At 43.6% G+C, this 21294-nt stretch overlaps 1 protein-coding gene across 1 annotated transcript in view; it reads right to left on the reverse strand.

The window, feature by feature from the left end:
- col12a1b (collagen, type XII, alpha 1b) overlaps positions 1–21294 on the reverse strand; it is a gene marked incomplete at its 3' end in the record, with an annotated part of 171033 nt that overhangs the window by 123135 nt on the left and 26604 nt on the right. Inside the window, exons 13-16 of the mRNA XM_084000189.1 lie at positions 10333–10602; positions 7098–7364; positions 4943–5135; positions 3805–3929 (exon numbers count right to left, since the gene is read on the reverse strand). Coding sequence (XP_083856315.1) covers positions 3805–3929; positions 4943–5135; positions 7098–7364; positions 10333–10602 — 855 coding nt within the window. The remainder of the gene's footprint in view (positions 1–3804; positions 3930–4942; positions 5136–7097; positions 7365–10332; positions 10603–21294) is intronic.

The raw sequence follows: 21294 nt of genomic DNA on the forward strand, positions 1-21294 counted from the left end.
GGAAGAAAGATAAAGGGAACGATGGGAGGAAAGAAGGAAGGGAAAAAGGAAGGAAAGATAGATGGAGGGAGGGAGGGAACAGATTGGGTCAAAAAAGAAGGAAGAAGTAAGGATGAAGGGAAGGAAGGAAGGAAAGATAGATGGAGGGAGGGAGGGAAGGATGGAGGGAGAGAGCAGATTTGTTCAAGGAAGGAAGAAGAAGGAAGGAAGAAGGGAAAGAAGGAAGGGAAAGGGAAGGAAAGAAAGATGGAGGTAGGGAACAGATCAGGTCAATTGGATCAAAAGAGGAAGGAAGAAGAAGGAAGGACGAAGGGAAGGAAGGAAGGAAAAAAGGGAAAAAGGATTGTGGAAAGAAGGAAGGGAGAAAGGAAGGATGGAGGAAGGGAACAGGAGGGTTAAACAGGTAGAGGTCATATTTTTTATCAATTTCAATTCAATCGGATCACGAAATAAAACTTTGACTCCCGTTCGCTTACATGGAGAGTTTTTTTTCCGACTCGAGGTCCCATGGCGACCGTTACTTCCTGCTTCTGCTTACTGTAGGCTCTCTATATGAACCATGTAAGTGTGTGTGTGCGCAGAGAGAATAGGAATAAGAGGAAGAATAAGAAGGATAAGAAGGAGAGTGAGGAGCAGGAGAACACACAACTCTCACAGTCGACAAAGATGTTTATACAGCAGAAAGTTTTACAGCATTATGTAACACAAATAATTCACACTGGTAACACATTGTGCAACAGCTGTCACTTCTGGATTAACTGCTCTTTTCTTTTCTCTCTGTCTCTTTTCTCTCTCTGGCGGTGGCGAGTCAGTCAGCAGCCCTGAGCTTCTCCTCTGACACTCTGACAAACGAGCCACATTCCCGCTGCAGACACCTGTGGGAGGGAACACAACGGCTCCACGGACGCCGAGCTGTTAAAAAGTCGGCGGCCTCCTGTGTGTGTTGAATTGAAAACAGGTTAGGAGACAATCGATTTAATTATTTGCTTCTTTTTTCTTTTTCTTCTCCTTTTTCTTTCTCAGGCTGCAGAAACAGATGCTCGATGCATCTGAAGAGGAAACTGAGTCAGATGCTTTGGCCGCCGTCTGTTTGACTTATAGTACCAGCGCCGCCGGTAAACAACATGCTCATGTGTCCCTGCTCCGACGTTCATTAATAAAAACAGATGTCATAAACAGAGGCAACTTTTTTAAGAGGCATCTAATACGCTGCAGACGACGACGAGCTCCACTGCTGGATCTGGACTCTGAGCAAATAAATACCCAGCTCCGTCTCACTGTGGGATATAAATCACTGGGGTCCTACAAAACAGAAAAATACCAACAATTCAGAGCTGTTGTTGTGTGTTTTTTGTTTTTTTTCTTTCTTCTCTCAGGCCAGCTAACGAAGCCTGAAACGCCGCAGTGGCTTTTTTTTTTTTTTTGCTCCGAAATCAAAAAGGCATTATATGAGAAAATATTGTGTTTACTGACGGAGAGCGAAGCCAAAGTGAAGCTTTTTTCTTTTTTTTCTGACATGGGATTTATTATACGTGGAGTTTTTTCACGGCTGCAAATGCAAATGCAAATGCAACATCTTGGAAAGTGAAGTTAAAGTTAAGTTAATGTGAGTTTAAATAAAGTGAATCAGTTTCAGTCAGACGTCCTGAGCTCTGAGGGAGTTACAGGTGTTTCTGGAGTTTGAACTGGTTTGTTAAAGGGATAGTTCAATATTTTGGAAAATTGGCCCATTGTCATAATCCCTATAGTCATAGCAGTGGGTTCGTTACCTTTAATTGTCGGTGCAAGCTATTTTTAGAACGGCGGAGCAGAGCCGTGAGCTGCTCAGAGCTACGCTACGGAGGCTCATTATGGGATTTCTTGGCTTTTCCCTCATCAAACTCATCAAATACACTATCCAACAACTCCACAACGCTCTGGTGGACAAGTTGTGACCTGCACATTCACCACGCTATGAGATAATAACACAACGTTACCAGACAGAGTTGTTTTAGAGGGAAATTCATGCAAAACTGCTGATACGTGTTGCGTTTAGAGACAGGTTTTCATCAACAGTCTCTGTATTTACCTCTAAAACAACTCTGTGTGGTAACGTTGTGTTATTATCTCATAGCGTGGTGAATGTGCAGCTCACAACTTGTTCACCAGAGCGTTGTGGAGTTGTTGGATTGTGTATTTGATGAGTTTGATGAGGGAAACCAAGAAATCCCATGAGCCTCCGTAGCGTAGCTCTGAGCAGCTCACGGCTCTGCTCCGCCGTTCTAAAAATAGCTTGCACCGACAATTAAAGGTAACAAACCTACTGCTATGACTGTAGGGATTATGGCAATGGGCCAAATTGTTGAACTATCCCTTTAAATGTTATAAAGTTCAAATCAAAATAAACTTTTCATAGTGACAGTCAACTCAATATCGACTTGTCCAAAAAAAGAAACCCAAAAACATGTCTAGCGATTTGAGAAAAATGTTTTGCTGGAAACCTGGAGACGTTTCAGTTTCGCACTTCAAGTGTCAAAGTGTTTCACATTTTGTTTAAAAGAAGAAAAATTTAAAAAGGAATAAAACATTTAATGACCTGTAAAAAAAAAAGAAAAGAAAAAGAAAACATTTCTGCAGCTCAGCCAGAACATATGGAGCTGTCAGAGCGTCTGGAGCGCAGCCGGCTCTCTGCTGCTTTAATATACGAGGATGTGTGAGTGGAAGCTCGGTGGAACATCCCCGAGCCGCTCTCTGCTCTGTGGGCAGTCGCTCGGTCACCGGCTCTGCTCCACATTACTGCAGGAATCTCTTCCCTTTTCCTCGGGTCGTTTGATAAGCATAACATTTTCCTAGCTGCTGCTGCTACAGCGGCGGCGGCGGCTAACGCTTGAGATCGCATCGGAAAAAACATGAAAATGGGAAATATGATCTCGGTTTGCGTGACGGATGAACGATCTGTGTTTGTGGGAACAACTCGGATCGGATCAGATCATCTTGGTGGTGGTCTGCCCAGTGAAACCAGCTCCAACTGGGGCGATTTATAAATGTTAAGTGTCGACACTTCAGCTAAACGCCTGTTAAATAGCGTGTCACTTCTGCACAACGAGATATGTGGGCGACGAGGAGGAGGAAAAAAATAAAAAAAATAAAAAAACGAGAGCCAAGCAGCTCAAAATAATTTGTACTAATCACGATCATCTGCGGCGAGTTCTGCTCAGCGACAGTGAGAATAATTCCCCTCGACAACGAAATAATTCAACGTTTTTTGCCACCAACGTGGGCGGAGTCGGAGTCGGATCGCTCCAGTGCCGAGGGGAGGGAGGAGGGACAGGGAGGAGTAAGGGGACTTGGATCAGAGAGCATCTGGTCTGCAGGCCTGTACTGCAAAAAATCTAATATCTTACCAAGAATATTTGTCTTATTTCTAGTCAAAATGTCATTTCTAGTCAAAACAAATCTCATTATACTTAAAATTAGACTCATCACATTAAAAAGCAGCTTGTTTTTAGACACTTTTTACTTCTTTCAAGTATATTTTCACTTTCCCTTATTACAAGCACAAAAAACCTGCTTTCACTGGCAGATTTTTTCTACTTATTTCAAGTGAAAATGTGTTTGAAACAAGTGAAAATGATCTAAAAACAAGTTAATTTTTAGGTGATGAGTCTTATTTTAAGTGGAAAGGGGTTTTTTTGGACTAGAAATGAGACATTTTGACAAGAAATAAGACAAATATTCTTGGAAAGATTTTGAGTTTTTGCAGTGTGCTGCTCTTTAAGGCTGCTGGGGTGCAGCAGTGTGCACGGTCGCATTGTCGGCGTTTACCAGAGTCGCTGAGGGTGGGAGGTTCAGGAGCGTCGGAGAGCGTCGTCTTCTCCTCTCCGGCCAGAGGCAAACTCTCTCCTCCTTCAAACATCCCAAACACGGCCACCGAGTACTTCGTTCCTGCCCTGAGGGGGAGAAGAGAGCAGGAAATCACATGAGAATCCGATGCTACGGCTTCAACAACAGGGCCGAGCTGTTCACAAATAAAACCTGATCAGATCTTTGGACAATGGATTGGATCAAATCTTGAAAATGGGTTGTTTCTGAATTAAAACCGGATTCTGAGATCCAATCTTGGTTTAAATCTGGATCAAACCCTCAGTTTGTGTTGTTCAAAACTTTTTTAGTCGGATCAGGAAAACTTTGATCCACAAAATCAGGATTATTCTGATCCCAGCAGTTTGGTGGATTCAGGAACTGGTTAGATAAACTACATTTATGATGTAGTATATAAACATTTATGGATTTACGTATATTTTGCATCTGATTTTTAAACCATTATAGTGAAAATTCCCTTTGGAGCATCCTGGCAGGAGGATTTCCTTCGGAATGAATAAAGTTATATCTATCTATCTATCTATCTATCTAGTAATTAAAGTTTTGGATTATTCCAAAAATGAGGAACTTTTCCCCATTTTTCCCCAACTACCGGATATTTTAAATGAAATTTTAAGTATTAATTTGAAACGCATGGAAAAATATTCACAATGTATTTGACTGATGAACTGTATATCTGCTTTTTTATTTATTTAAACAGCCAGACCAGATAAGGTCGAAACAAAAAAACAGCACAGAAAACAATGCAAACACCCCATTTTCAAATCAATCCACTTTGAGTGACCTCAAGCTGCTGTTCTACCTGTTGTTTACAGCCTTCAGTGTGATATGTAGTCGCATTTAACACTCATTATCTGGATTTGGTAATCCTGAAAAGTTTGTATCTATATCAGACTGATCCAATTCAACTGCGCTTTGAACAACTGGTATAAAAGTAAAGATGGATTGCATGATCCTGGATGGAAAAACAAGGGATTTCAATTTGAACAACTTGGCCCTGAAGCTCCTGGTCTTTAAAATACTAGAAGAACTTTTATTGGATGTCCAGCTACGACAGGTGAAAAGTTGTGCATGAACCCACCTGAGTTCCTCTAGAACCACTGTGTTGTCATAGGGACCGACAAGCATCTGCCCGAGTTCAACGTCGTTGCCGGCGGGGTGAAAGGTCACTTTGTAGGCCTTGACCGGACCGGGCGCCGAGTCCCAGGTGACTCTGAAACTGGTCTTGGTGGGGTCCGAGGTCTGGAGGTTCCTGGGAGACTTGTAGGGCGACACTGAAACAAAAGAAGAACCGGTCCAGAACTTCAGGACAAACGTGCACAGAGCGAAGATTCGACACGATTTTCTTTTTTAACTTTTTTTGTTTTTTTTGTCTTGGCAAAAAGGTTTTAAAGGTCAGCCACACCACATTCAAGCCAGTTTTCATTAGTCCATAATACAAATCCTTGACCCCGGTGTCGCTGGTTAACAAGCCCAGTGTCATGCTGTGTGTTAGTTAGTGCTATAGCGTGTGATGGAGCTCGTGTTTCACTGGGATTTCTTTTCCTTTTTTTTTTAGTGCTCTGGTGAAAAGAAGACGCTGCTTCTGTGTGAGAAATATTCATCTTAACAAGTTGTTTAAACCTGAAGGCACGTCTGAAAACTCAGCTGATGGTGGAAGAAGAAGAGCAGAAGTCCTGCAGCTCGGACGTCAGAGTGTCGACGCCTCTGGTGATTGACGATCCGGCATAAATTAAACCCGTGGTCTAACGCACTGTGAGACCCAGTAGAACCCCCCCCCCCTCCAAAAATCAAGTTTGCCGCAAACTTCTCAAGTTGTAGCGACTTCAGCACAGCCAGATAGAAAAACACTGCTGTCTATGGAGCCAAGAGCCAACCTCCATCAAAAAAGCCACTCATAGCCACAAATAATGTCCAGAACAGCACCAAACTTCATCAACAGTACAAACAGGGTCCCATCCCATAATACGAGGCATCAAACACCTGCTAGCTTTGTCTGGTTTCTATTGAAAAGAGACCAAAACACAACTCACCCACTCTCCTCAAGCCCTAACAAGTCGATTACCGACTGCAGTAGAAAAGTAAGAAGTCCAGTGACTGTAGCTTCGGAGGCGTTGAACCGTTGCTAAATGGTACGGTCTAGCTTTCGAAGCATTTCCTGATTGCGTCCGAACGTAATCAAGTTTCTAACGTTAAACATTTGAAAGTGGCGGCTTTTTTACACTTCCAACGGCTCCTTAGCTCCACTGTGCCATGCCTGCAAGAGCTGAAGGGCGGGGTTACCATGGCTACAGCGCAAACGTTTGATAGCTAGCATGCTAGGTGGCTAATAATAAACGTTGCGCAAGAATCTTGGGATAGGTATTGTATGGGAGGCCACGAAGGATAGCAAAGGAAGGCTGCATTTGGAGGAGCCTTCGAATTGGGACAGGCTTTGGCGCAACGCTGTGACGTAAACCGACTTCAAATTCCGCCTCCAAAGGCTGCAGCCGCTGAATTGGGACACAACTTGTGATAGTTTGAGCAACTCAACTCTGTTCATTTCCCTGTCAACACTCGCTAGTTATAGTTAGAAACAGAGAGGGAAGAGAAGACAGAGAGGAACACTGATGCACTCGGTAATCGACTCGTCGGGGCTTTCCCACAGCGAGCAAGCCAACGGAGCAGAGTGGGTGAGTTGTGTTTTGGTCTCTTTTCAATAGAAACCAGGCAAAGCTAGCATGCGTTTGATGCCTCGTATTATGGGATGGGATCCTATTTGTACTGTTGATGAAGTTTGGTTCTGTTCTGAACTTTATTTGTGGCTATGAGCGGCTTTTTTTTTTTTACCGCCGTTAGCTCGTAGCTACAGAGACAGCAGTGTTTTGCTATCTGGCTGTTTGTGCTAAAGTCGCTACAACTAGAGAAGTTTGCGGTTGGTCTGACGGTGCGTTAGACCATGGGTTACACTTAAAATATCCCTTCATTCAATGCTTTCTCACTACCGTTTAAACCAGAGCCACATCAACACACAGACGTCCTGTGGAGCAGTGAACAGGAAACTAAATAAAATCCAGCCTTCCCAAAAAGCTAATGCTAACACTGTTAGCTCAGCTGCAGTTTTTCCTTCCGTTTCCACCAGCGCTGCTGCTTTCAGACCGAGCTCCGGTTTTAAACCTCTTGGTTAAGATGTAACATGTTTGTGCGGTGCAGCTAACTGTCTCTCAGAGGGTTGAATTATGGACCAAGTAACGTACGTGTCGTTCCTACTCCTTGCCTTGCTTTTCCTTCCCCGCGCTTGTAGATGGGGTGAACGGTGATGTCGTAGGTGGTGACCGGCTGCAGGCGCTTCATGACGGTGGACGTGGCCGTGCCGGCGACCTTCATGGCCACTTCTTTGCCGCCGCTCCTCGGGACGTACTTGAGCCGGTAGTTGACCACTTTGCCCGGCGCCGGCTTCCACGTGACCTTCATGGTCCGCTCGGTCTCGTCGGACACGGTCAGAGATTTAGTAGCAGGAGAAGCTGGAGAAGAAAACACAAGAATACAAAAGATCCAGATAAGGAAAGATTGTTGGATCAGCTAACATAAATCTTTATTTATCTAAAGTGGTGTTTTGTTTTCAGTCCAAAAGCAAAAGTTTTGAATCTGAACCTTAACCGCTTATGATTGTTACTTAAAAACTGATTCACATGATCGATCGAGGACAGTTGCCAATACCTTTTCTATCGATTACCACCTGGGAGAATCCAGTGGAAAAGATTTTAAGAACATATTCAGCTGAGCCCAGTTTCTCTCTGTGTGTATGTTTGTGTGTGTCTGAGGTTACGAGGATTCCTTGTTGTGTTTATCATCAATAATCATCAGTTCCAGTAATCAAGAAAACACAGCACATCATCCATTACATCAGTGCCGAGTGCCAGTGCCTGGATGATTACAGATAAATATTAGTTTGTAACACACATCGCTGGAACACTAAACACAGGCCGCAGCCAAACGGAGCATTTCAACGTTGTTAAGAAGTTTTTTTTTTTTATTCAGCCGAGAAACACACAAACAAACAAGCTGCTGATGCACAGTCGCTTCTTCTTTTCTTTTACAGTAAAAGATAACAGATCCTCCCTTTTTTGGATCACAGAGACGCTGTTTGGTCTCGTTCTACATCCTCACCACTCGTCTTTCTTTTATGTCCACTTAACCGGAATCACTTTAAACCCTCAGAACAATCATCTGTGTTGTGGTTTCCCTTCACATCCCTTCAGTTTACTCTCATGTATTCATAACTGCAGGCGTAGATGTTGAGTAACACCGTCCGCTCTGTGCCAGAACTAACTGGTTATGAATTAGGCTTTTACCCAGAAGTGATCAATTGGAGGAGAAGGAGGAGGGTGAGAGGGTGGGGGGTTGCTAACCACATTTTCCTTTTCGCCCCGAAACAAGCGAAGCCTATAAAACCAAATTAACTTATTCCGATGATTCTGCAAGTGATTAAAAAAAAAAAAAAACTTTGCAAGGGAGGGAATAAGCGTGTACATTTAATGATCCCAAGGAAAGTTTTTCAAACTACTTGATTTCACTCTGGAGGGACTTTTTATTGGCGGAAAGAAAACGCAGCGTCCAACTCTTCCAGCGTGCTGATGATGGGTCTGAAGGACGTAACAACGGTTCTGCTGGAGGAACCAACGCATCGAGGAACAATATGTACTGAGGCGTGTTCGCGCTGCTCGGCGCTGCTCGGCGCTGCTCGGCGCTGCTCGGCTCTGTGTGGCCTGTTTCTGTGGATCTGCACTGTCTGACTCCCCATGAGCGCACGTATAGAGCGTAGGGAAGTCACAATTACTTGTTTTCACGAATAATCGTGGTATTAAACGCCACAATTGATTAATAGTGAAGATTCCTCAATACTGTCACCTACCAAAAAAGATTATGTGGATCCATATCGGCAGATTAGCGCAACACAAAACTGCTTGTGTAACTTTGTTTTCGCTTCATGCGAACAGAAACATACCCAAATGGTTAAGTTTGGCAGTAATTGGGTTAAATTACGTTAATGTCAAACCTAACATAACATTGAATTGCAGGAGTTTAAATGTTAGCGTGTCATTTGTAAGAAAAATAAACAATTAAAATAAACTTGAAGGGACAACGAGGAGTTTGTATTTGGTTATTAAAGAGTCTCATATTAATGTGGATGAATCTACATTACCACTTGTAAAGCTGCGTTCACACCGGACCTTTTGTTTTTAGAACGAGCGACGAGTTTACATGTGAAGTCAATGCAAAAGAGCGATTGAGCGTTTAATCGCCCAGGCGAAAAAACGCTGGGGCTCGTCGCTCAGCGCTGATTGGCTGCCGTAATGCCGGTGGTGCCGGTGTAAACAGAGACACATGGCAGTGGGCATGACGTCATCAAAGCGAAAATGCGAGTCTGTAGCTCTGTGCCAAATTGACGAGCGGCTGCAGATGAGCGACGGAGCGTTTTTTTCGGAGCGATACGAGCAACAGCGACAAAAATAAAAGGTCTGGTGTGAACGCACCTTTAATGGGTCCATTTTCGATAAATATATTGTTTTATTATCTTTATCGTTATTATTATTTAGTGGTCGACTCGCCCAGCATTTCCTAGTTTCGGTTTCCCGGACGCTGCCCGGTGGGTCATGGGAATAACACCGCCGGATCACTAGTTGGCATCGTTTATGGTCGGAACTACAACGGTATCTGATCGTCTTCAACCTCCGACTTTCATTCTTGATCAATGAAAACATTCTTGGCAAATGTTTTCGCTTTTGTCCGAGAATTTCCCCAATGCACGCTGAGGCTCATGGGAAATGTAGTGAAAACACTTTGCCTTCCAAAACTCCTCGTTGTCCCTTTAAAAATTTGTTATAGATGACAATTAATGACTTTAAGAGTTCAAACATTTCCCCTGGAGGATTAATTAATAATTGGTCAGATATTCATAGATACTTCAAATATTCTGTGTATATAATTAGTAATGTAATTATATTTTGTATCATATTTGATTTTACACATTCATGGGGTTGTGAAGTTAATTACCGTATAATAACCGTGATAATCGTTAACACCGTGATTATTTTAGAAAATCCATAATGGCGACATCCCTAATAGAGCGTGTCTTAGCTCACACACATTACGAGCCTTAAGAGCTGGACTGTCCCCCTTGCAGGTGTTTCTACCCGACGACCGACACACAGTTTGGAAATAATCTAAACTGAAAATCATGACTTGGCCTTTTGTCCACAGAGACAGAGAGAAGAGAAAACCTTCGGAGTGATGCTGCCAACTGTACGATTACACACACTCTGAAGTATGTTGTGTTGTTGTTCCTGACAAGAGGAGGAAGTATTGGATCTCAGCTCGTGGCTCTTTGCCTCGTAATCAAAGCGCAGTCTTTTCTGTTCTGGCCACATGTGTGACGGACGGTCAGGAGACAATAAGAGCGTCCAATCACAGCGCTGCTCTTTGACTTACCGTCGGTGGTTTCCTGTCCGGTGAGCGCGTCGCTGTCTTTGTATCCGTAGCTGGCGACCACGGAGACCTGGTACAGCGTCTCGGGGGTCAGACCGTCCAACACGGTGCGGGTGACGTCGCCCGGGACGCTTTTCTGTCCCGTCTCGTCGGAAAACATGGACTTCCACCGGACCAGGTAGGAGTTGACTCCGCCGGGAGCCGCCGTCCACGAGGCGGCGAAGCTGGTGTCGGTCACGTCGCTGGTCACCAGGTTCTTAGGAGGTCCCACATCTGGAAACAATTAAGGAGCAGAGGTGTGGATTAAACCCATGTGGATGTGTGTGTTTTTTTTTAAACATAAATTAAACATACAGATTAAAATCCTCAGGTTTGCTCCCAGATGTTTAGAAACTGCTGGAAGCTGAGGACGGTTCATCATCCTGGCTGCAGCGCTCGCTCCTCTGCTCTTTCCAGCATTTGTCAGTTTTTCTTTTAATCATCTTCCTTTTTTAAAACAAAGGAGCCATTTGGCCGCGCTGGCAGATCAGATTATTTTTTTTAAATGGAAACTATTAAAAGGCGGTTGAGTGGACGGCAGAGCTGCAGCTATAAAGGGCAGGGGAGAAGAAGATGATGAGTGGAGGAACACATGTGAGGAGCTGTCCAGGCTGAAAGGGTGATTTTCTTTTCTTTTTTTTTAATATTTCAGAGGATATTTCAGTCAGTTCTGCTTCATTACTGAGAACAGAGGGAGACAGAAGACATAAAACATGTCAGGACCTGGATGGGTTCAAAGAGTCTCCTGAGCCAGGGGGAGAACATGGAGAGGAAACCTCCGTACTGGACTTTATTGAACATCTTTACTTCATCAGCTCGGTCCTACAGTTTCCCTCCGACCTGGTGGATCCAGAGCCCAAGCCTTTAAACATCCAGCTTGTTGCAACCTTTTCAGTTTTCTAGGAAGCAGGTTCTCAAAATCAAGTTGTTTTTATGAAGACTGGGTCCAATTTTTTATTTTATTTTTTTCTAAAATGTAGTTTTCCCATCGTCTCATGTCGTCTCCTCCAGACGACTTCAGATCGTTTGTTTACAACCAGCAGGTTTGTCTCATTAGTTCCTAGCAGGCAGGGCCGTTGTATAGGGGAGAAAGGCGATGATAATTCCCAGTAGGGCCCACAAAAAACCCCAGTAGTCTAATCTTTGTATGACTGAATTATTCTGCATAAGACCCTGACTAATACTTATTTATTTGTTTATTTCGGGCATGTCAATTAAATCATCATCATCACACTTCTTCTTAGTTCAATACACATGGCCGAAAGGGAAAGCGGGAGAAGCAAAAGCTTATCTAGTCCTGCCCCCATTACCCACAGAATAAAATCTTTATCGTAATCTTTTCTTTTCTTTTGCTTTTTACATTTTGACATAACATTCTTTTACTTATGATAACATTATTTTACTAATACTCATAGTAATGCTGCATTAGCATCAAAACAAAGTAGGCTAAATAAAAAATGATAATACGTAGTCTAAGAAAAAAAGTGGAAAAGTCAGGGGCCCATTTCAGTATTCTTTCAGGGGCCCCAGAATTCCTAGCGACGGCCCTGCTAGCAGGACCTCAGCTATTAACATAACTGTACTGCTGGTTTATATTTTGATAATCTGGCCCGCTTTTCTTCTTTTTTTTTTTTTTTTTGCAAATACTGGTACCTAAATTGACTTGTGCACACCTTAAAACTGGACAGGTGTGTGGCCAACACAGTGAATCAGAACAAACTCCTGCACACCGTCTTCACTTGAGATCCCGATTTATTATAAAAACAACTCTTCGGTTTCTCAGACCTTCATCAGGTCGACATAACCTGACGTTGTTTCTAATAAAATCCAGCTGAGTTAAGTTTGTGAAATCAAGTCATTCATGAACACTCAGTAGACCAGTATTAGTTCTTGCAGCAGCAGGAAAACCCTGGAGGAGGAACTCTTTCTCTCTCTCTGCATCTTTAGCTCCAAATGTCAAAGAGAAATCCTCAGTGTTTCATTGCAGTGTATTGGTTTGCATTGATGAATGCAGCCATCTGTTAGCTGTGCTCCCTACTCCCTCTTGTCTCTGCTCCAGACACAGTTACTACCACTTTAAAAAGAAAACAGCTCCTCCTCCTCTGTGAGCAGCAGGTAAAACAAACGATACGACAGCTCCAGTTAGAACCAGACACCACTTTCTCTGCTTTTCTCACAGCCATCATTTATTCTGCACAGAGCGGCTGCACTGCGCTTTCTGCCAGAGGAACAGGAGGAGGTCTGAGCGCTCGCAGCTTTTTATGGCTCCTCGAGCGTTTCAGAGTTTAACCCTTCGTCAAACTTTACGTCCAATTCTTTAAAAAAAAGTCTGAGAAGAAACGATGAAGTCAGCAGCCGCCCTTGAGAATAAATAACATTACTCTGAAAGTGTTTCACTCTTATGGATCTGTTAAACCGACTGAGACAGACCTCCACCCTCATGCAGGCTCATGTTGCTGCAGCCAGACGTATGGCCGCTTTCCTATACAGACCACTGGAAATATCTGTGACTGATGGAAGAGGAGGAGGAGGAGGAGGAGGAGGAGGAGGAGGGGGAGGGTCCATATGAATTGATAATCCTTCAGTTTAGCAGAGAGGGTGACAACGTGTACAGAACGAGCCGCCAAGTTTCCACAACAACGTGATAATTATCACAAGAATCCCTCATATCCAGATCTATAATCAAGACACAGAGCTCCGGATAAATCACGCTCCGACTCCGTCCGCCAACTGATACTGATCTTTTCTTGGAGGAAAGAGGATAAAAAGGAGTATAAAAAAAACAGCGAGCTCACTAAATATTTATAGCTGGAAAAACTTGTTTCTGGTCTGGAATCAAGACACAACACAACACAACACAACACACACAAACGTTTGTGTGCACGGCCACAGAATAACTCCATCAATTAAATGAGTCTGGATGCTGTGGAGCGTCGGCCATTTTTCATCCTGACAGACTTGACACCGGAAATGTCAGTCTGATGGTCGTCTTGACAACATGTGGCCGATGAGACTGAAAACTCTATTGATGAGCTGGATTTAAAAAGGAAGGAGAAATTTTAAAGTTTAAAATCGATTCTAATGAAGCTTTTAATTTAATTCCAATATTTCTGAGACATATTGATCTGTCCTTCATTGATACATAACGATCGGTTTATTCTGGTCTCTGATGGTTCGCCGTCGTCAGGCCACTGCAGCCAAGGACTCTGCTTCAAGGAACGCCGTCTCTCTCTCTCTCTCTCCTTTAAAAAGCTGGAAGCCGAGTCAGAGAAACGACTTCTCGAATAAATAACAGCCACAGACATTTGTCAGGCGGAGAGTGGAATATCTGCAGCTGAAACGCACTCAGCCGTTTTTCCACAGTCAATCATGAAGCTGATCCGAACACGACCGCATGGAATTTAATCCACTGTTGTAGAAATTTCCACTATCTATCTATCTATCTATCTATCTATCTATCTATCTATCTATCTATCTATCTATCTATCTATCTATCTATCTATCTATCTATCTATCTATCTATCTATCTATCTATCGTTCTATCTATCTATCTATCTATCGTTCTATCTATCGTTCTATCTATCTATCTATCTATCGTTCTATCTATCTATCTATCTATCTATCGATCGATCTATCGTTCTATCTATCTATCGTTCTATCTATCTATCTATCTATCTATCTATCTATCTATCTATCTATCTATCTATCTATCTATCTATCTATCTATCTAGTATCTATCTATCTATCTATCTATCTATCTATCTATCTATCTATCTATCTGGATGTCTTTAAACATAATTGTATTTTTTACTTTTGGGATCAAATGAAACAAAGACAAAGAACCTTATACAGTAATAGAAGTGAAACGAAAACGTGTTGTTGCTCTAGTGTAATATCCGGGGACTGTTTGGACAGGATCTGAGACAGATGTTTGGATTTCGGGCCTGTCCTGAATTTTTTGGGATGTCTGTTCATAGGTGAATCGCATCTACTGATGAAAACTGTATGACACAACCAAAAGCTCCAGAACAGCTGCTCAATGGACCTGATGCTGAGGCTGGTGTGTGAAGATTTGGGTTCAAATATATTCCTTTATAATAAGTCAAAGGGACAACGAGGAGTTTCTCCAAAATTCTGCGACAATAAAAAAAAGTCTCATATTAATGTGAATGAATCTACGTTACCACTTGTTAATGGGCCCATTTTCGATAAATATATTGTTTTGTCTCTATGGTTATTTTGTTATTATTAGTGGTGGTGGAAATGCTGGGCGAGCCGACCAGCGTTTCTTTACTTTCGGTTTCGTGGCGAGTCATGAGAATAACGCCGCCGAATCGCCGTTTATGGTCGAAACTACGACGGTATGTGATCGTCTTCCAACCTCTGACTTTAATTCTTGATGAATGAAAACATGAGTCTGTCTTGCGCCGGTCAAAGAATTTCACGGTGCGCGGAGGCTCATAAATGTAGAGTGAAAACACTTCGCTTTTCCAAAACTCCTTGTTGTCCCTTTAATATGTGAAATATTCAGCTGTTTAGTTTGTATTACTGTAAAACAAACATTAATCTCCTGATAAGTTTAGTTAAACCTGAGTGACTCTAGAGAAACAGACACGAATAACAACCTGCTCCATCGACAGGTGTTTTCTTACAGGTTTTATAAGTTCGGTCGAGTCGAGTTGCTGCTGCTGCTGTGTGACAGGTGAGGACTTCCAGCAGGAGGAGGAGGAGGAGGAAGAGGAGGAGGAAGAGGAAGAAGAGGAGGAGGAGGAGGAGGAGGAGGAGGAGGAGGAGGAGGAGGAGGAGGAGGAGGAGGAGGAGGAAGAGGAAGAGGAGGAGGAGGAGGAAGAAGAGGAGGAGCCTGGCTGTGGGACTCCCTGCTGCTGCTGCTGCTGCTGAAACCTCTCAGCCTCAGTGGAAAAGTCTCTTTGGCTTCTGACTTTGTATAAACTTGGCTCAGCGACATGTTCCATCTACCGTCGAGACGCTCGGGGCACCTTGTTGCATTTCAGAGAGACGGAGAGCGAGAGAGAGCGAGCGACTGGCTGAGCGGAGGGTTTCTTACGGGTGGCCCAGACGGAGAGGAAAGTAAAACCTCTCTGACAGTGGCAGTGTGAGCGATGCTGCTCCACACACACACACACACACACACACACGGTGTCTGGCTCTGTGAGCTGCCAGAGCTGGTTAAAGGAGGGTGAAGGTCACGGAGCAGATCAACTATGTGTCATTTATAATGTGCACCAATGAGCTCCAGGATCTGAGACGATGATGGATCTCTTTCTGTTGAGTTAAAGCTGTTTGCACCGATCCAGTCCTGACTGATGATTAATATCAGCGCTAATACTGATGTTAGAGAGAACATTTTCTTCTTCACAGCCAGTCGCTGTGGCACAAGACTCAACTTTATCGCTTTCATGTGACAACTGAGGAGATTTTAATTTATTTTTTGGACAAATGACAATCACTGGGAGTTCAGAAACTGAGTTGGTATCTGCTGTCGGCCAGAGGGAAGTTTGTTCGCAGCCAAACTCTGCAGCAGATCTTCAGACCGAGCTGGAAACAAAGAGCTTCGTCAACGGACCTGAACCTCTGGAGAAGGTTCTGGAAAACCAACACAGGTGGAAGCTTCACCACTTTGACCACTAGAGGCGAAAGAAAATATCGATACGATTCGTTTCGCAATACTGTATCGATATTCAAAAGCACTGTATCGATTTTTTTGGGATGGTTTTTGGTTCATTTAAAACTCAACTCAATCATTCAACCATTGACAACGAGATCTTGCGAGAGTAAAGGTCTGCGACTCATCGAATGCTCAAGCGTTGGCTAACTAAGGGGAAAAAATGGCAATGTATCGCGATATATCGTATCATTGCCCATGTATCATGACTCTTGCCAATACACACCCCTATAACTTTGACGGGACACAAGTCAGAGGTCTGGGATGTATGTGGGCAAACTTTTTGGGCTCAGGAGCCACAATGAGTTTTAAGAATTTGACGGCCAGGTCGGGCCGGTATCAGATGGATGGAAAGTGAAATATTAAAGGGGACATATTATGGAAATATCACTTTTTGAAGGCTCTTTATCATAGATTTGGGTGTTTGTTTTGCCTTCCGGCCCCCAAAATGTGAGAATTGACAAAAGATTTGGTAATTTTCAGGCTCCCTAGGTTGAAATCCATATGGCTTTACGAGCTGTTCCCTTGGATGTCTTCCAGGGATGTAACTAGTTTTCCAATTTGCATAACCCCACCCCTACCCCAGTAGAAGGGGCGGGGCAAGCAGTGGTTCATTTGCATTTAAAGGGACAGGCACTGAAAGCAGCCGTTCTGAACAGGGCTGTTTAGAGAGGATGAAAAGAGCTGTGATGGTTGATCTTTGGGGTACTTTGACCGAAGCATGTCACAGACATGTCTTTAAGACACCTGGGGACTGTTTTAATTTGTGGAAAAGGGGCAGAATACAGCATGTCTCCTTTAATAACATGTAAAATCCAATTACCTCCAAGTTAAAAAGAACTTACATTCAAATTACATTTAGTTTCAGTAGGAGCTTTGTTTTGTTGTTGGTCACCCATCCTATAATTTGGACAATTTTGTACCAATATTTGACAATGGGCCACATATGGCTTTAGTTTGCCCACGTCTGGACTTAAGACTTCAATCAAGGAAAACTGATTTATAGTCTCAGCTCTGGATGATCTAGAGGAGCGCTCCTGGTTTTAAGATCAACGACCTACTGTGCAGTATTTTTGGGTTGTCTGGAAAACCTTCCTCCGATGCATCGACGCCAGTTTCATCTGACAACTTCTTGGTTTCAGTGTCGAGGACGGATTATATAACCTCCCTGCTCCAGTCTAATCTCCTCTTCTGTGATTCCTCACATGTTCAGCTCTGTAAGGTTTTCCATCCCACAGCAGCGTTACGCTACAAACCGGACCTACAATCAGGAAGAACCTGTTTCATGTCATTTTCTTTGGGGTTCGTCCAAACCGGTGTTAAAAGTGAAGGACTGAGCGATGGAAGCCAAACGCAGCTGCTGCTGCTTTGTGAATCAGCTGTGGACGAGTTTACGCCCCAAACAAATGAACCAAACGGACCAAATGTCATACAACTCTGCTGCGCCGATGTTTGAACAAATTAGGAGCGAAATGAAAACACAAGTGCGTGTGCAGCACTTATACAGTAGTTTTGGGGGGAAATGACCTGAATTAGATTTGAAATATCACAGAAAACACTGTTGTAACCTGCTGCTTTTGGCACCGAGCGGAGTTTTCCATTTTAGCTCCCATAAAACGGAAATGTTTCGCGCACAAATGAGACCCCACTGAGGTTTAATGTGAGCTCTTACTGTAAAATCAGTTTTTACAGCGAGAAAAGGAGTGAGCTCACTGGGTTTTTACTGCGGTACAGTATCAGAGCCCATCAGAGCAGGTTTTAAACTCTGCGTGTCAGGGAAACAAAAGTAATGAGGAGGCTGCTGCCAGCTGCCGGTGATACGAGCCAACACCAGGGAATGGGATGTCTGCAGGCTGCGCAGACCCTGAATGCAACACGGCGGAACAAATCCACCACCTCGAACCCCACACGACAACCTGAAGCGTCGGAAAAGACGGGATTGCACTGAAGCTACCGAAGGGAGGAGGAGGAAGAGGAGGTAAGACTGTGGACAAGAGAAGGAGAAATTCCAGGCAAGCCCTCACAAGGTGGAAAGAAAAGAGAGACGAGAAGGAGAATAACATGAAGCAACGAAGAGAGACAGAACAAGAGCGAGGGGAATGGAAAGAGAGACGCAGAAAAAGAAGAAACAGATGGAGAAAGACAGACGCTAATAAGAAGAGACAAAGAGAAACGGAATGGGAGGTGAAACGCAGAGACACAGGAGGAGGAGGAGAGGCAGGATGAAACAAAGACATAAACAGGGAGGACGACGGAGACGGAGACAGGAATGAGTCAGTCTTCCCTCCTAACCTCCCAGCTCTGCTCTGCTCTCAGCTGGGTTACATTCCTGTCCGGTCTTGCTGTTTCTCATCTTTACCTCCGAGCCTCAGTCTGTCTGCTCCGTCCACCATCGCTGTGCAGCGCTACAGGGACGCTTCACTGTGATGTCTGCAGAAGACAGCTGCTCTCTGCTCTCACACCAGCACATAGAGCTGGACACAAGGAGACACAGGAGACTAAACGGCTACAAGAAGTCCCATCTCACAATAATACACCATTGTCCTTCTGGGTCAAATTGACCCAATCTGTTCCCTTCCTCCTGTCCATCCTTCCTTCCTTCCTTTCTCCCTTCCTTCTTCCACAATCCTTTTCCCCTTCCTTCCTTCCTTCCTTGACCTAATCTGTTCCTTCCCTCCATTTTTCTTTCCTTCCTTTTTCCCTTCCTTCCGTCCCTCCTTCCTTCGTCCTGAATTCTTCTTCCTTCCCCTTTTGATCTAATTGACCCAATCTGTTCCCTTCCTCCTGTCCATCCTTCCTTCTTTCCTTCCTTTCTCCCTTCCTACTTCCACAATCCTTTTTCCCTTCCTTCCTTCCTTCCTTCCTTCCTTCCTTCCTTCCTTCCTTCCTTCCTTCCTTCCTTCCTTCCTTCCTTCCTTCCTTCCTTCCTTCCCTTCGTCCTTCCTTCCCTGACCCAGGAGGACAACAGGAGGGTTAGGTGTACGCTACAGTACCGGTCAAAAGTTTGGACACATCATCTCATTCAATGGTTTTTCTTTATTTTTATCACTTTCTACATTGTAGATTCAAACTGGAGACTTCAAAACTACGAAGGAACACAGAGGGAGTTATATTGTAAACACCAGCTGAGATGCTGAAGGTAAAACAGCGACGAGGTCTCAGCTCCTCTGGGAACTCCTTCAAGACTGTTGGAAAACAGAAACCGTTCCAGGTGACGACCTCATGAAGCTGAGGACTGAATCAAGAGTGTCCAAAAGCTGCATCAATGGCCTCTCTATACTATGCGATTTCAGCACTTTTATAAGACTATTGCCTGACACACTATGCGACATGGATCTAAATAATCTTTGGTACTACGTCAAGTTTGATGTGTGCAGACTGTACGATGATCTTCTGCCACAGTAAAAGGGAACAGTTACACTTTTCCAGACTAGACAACATAAACTATTCCTTTTTTTATTTTTATTGAATGACTATTTACACGAAAATCATAGCTCATCCCTATCATCTGCGCCACTATAGTAAAACTGATAGACGTCCATCAGCTGATTAGTGGACATAGGACGTAGCAGTTTTCTCACACCGTCAGAATTTAATCGCAGGTCGTCTTTGGTCGCAAGACGCTGAAAACGGCCGTCCTAGAACCTGTCTCACAGTGCGACGTAAGACGGCCGATTTAGAGCCACGACCAAATATTTTGCCACGATTCTCCTACGATGGTCGTCTTTCGTCTGCGACGGCCCAAAATTGCACAGTGTGTACCGGGCATACAGCAAAAGGTGGATACTAATCTAAAATGTATAAAATACAAAACATATTCTGCTTTGTTTAACACTTTTTTGTTCACCACATCATTCCTTATGTGTTCCTTCATAGTTTTGATGTCTTCAGTTTCAGTCTACAGTGTAGAAAGTGATAAAAAAAATAAAGAAAAAACATGGAATGAGAAGTTGTGTCCAAACAAACAAACCACAGTTTGGACAGAACAATGTTGGTATCAATGTTAGCACTGGACAACAAATGCATTATTCTGCTGCTGATGGGAGGAATTACCATTGGCGTCATTGGCAGCACAGACTTCTAGTATGCAATTCAATAACATTGTGCATACACAGCCATTGGCAACATCATGCTGTCACTGATATGGACCAATGTCAGCCCCCAGGGAAGCTCGGTGGCGCCTCTGACCCAAACTAAGAGCAGATTTCCATCGCCAACAAGAAATCCCATCTTAAAATAATACACTGACCTATTTCAGTGAACACTACACAGTTTTTTGGTTGTTTTTTTTTTACGGTGCATCAACTGGTTTGAAAAAAAGGCATTTTATCTGGAACGAACCTACTCATAAGTCCTCTACACCTATCAGCCGTTTGGAGTCACAGCTGATTCAGACAGATGTTATAGGCTACTCAGAGACCATATGTACTAAAGACAAACTGAACTATCCCTTCAAGCTCAGGTGTGGTGTATTGTCTTGATCCAGCAGAGACCTCCTGCTGTCATCAAAGCCCAGCGTGTGTCCTGACCTACTGATGCAAAAGCATGAGCTCAGATAAACCGATCCTGATGAGGACGATGGACCCATGCAGACTGAGCCTCCTCTTCCTCTCTCTCCTTCTCTTTGTTTATTATTCCTCTCCTGGAACAATAATCCCGACCTCCCGACTGTTCAAACTTAGAATCACTTCTAACATTTCTGCTCTGCGGTGAAAAAGAAAAGTCGTGTTCAAACACAGACCGAGTATGAAAGTGTTTGCCTGGTTTGTTTTCAGAGCTGCTTCTGATGATTTGGTCTCCGTCCAGGATTTAGTCACAGCAATTAAAGGGAAAAACCTCAAACATTAGTTGTGGTTGGGCTTTTTTTTGTTTTTTTTTAGCCACTAAGTCATAATAGAGAAAAAAGAAGTGAAAAACATAATCACTTAATCATGGAGGATCAGTGAGCCGTGGCCCGGAGCCAGAGCTGACAGAGGAACGACGTCCAGCTTTAGATGACTGTTTGTTTTACACCTCAGCATGAGCTGCACAGACGGAAATCAACCCACCGCCAGCGGGATGTGTGTGTAGCGTTGTGTGTATTTGTGTGATGTGTGTATTTACTCACCGTATCTTTCTCCTAAACACATGCATCACTTATATTAAAGGTCTAAAATTAGATCCAGTCATTTTGGAAACCTCGACCATAATTCTCGGCCTCATATTTAACCCTCCTGTTGATCTCCTGGGTCAAGGAAGGAAGG

This window comes from Trachurus trachurus, assembly GCF_905171665.1.
Source record: "Trachurus trachurus genome assembly, chromosome: 24".
NCBI lineage: Eukaryota > Metazoa > Chordata > Actinopteri > Carangiformes > Carangidae > Trachurus > Trachurus trachurus.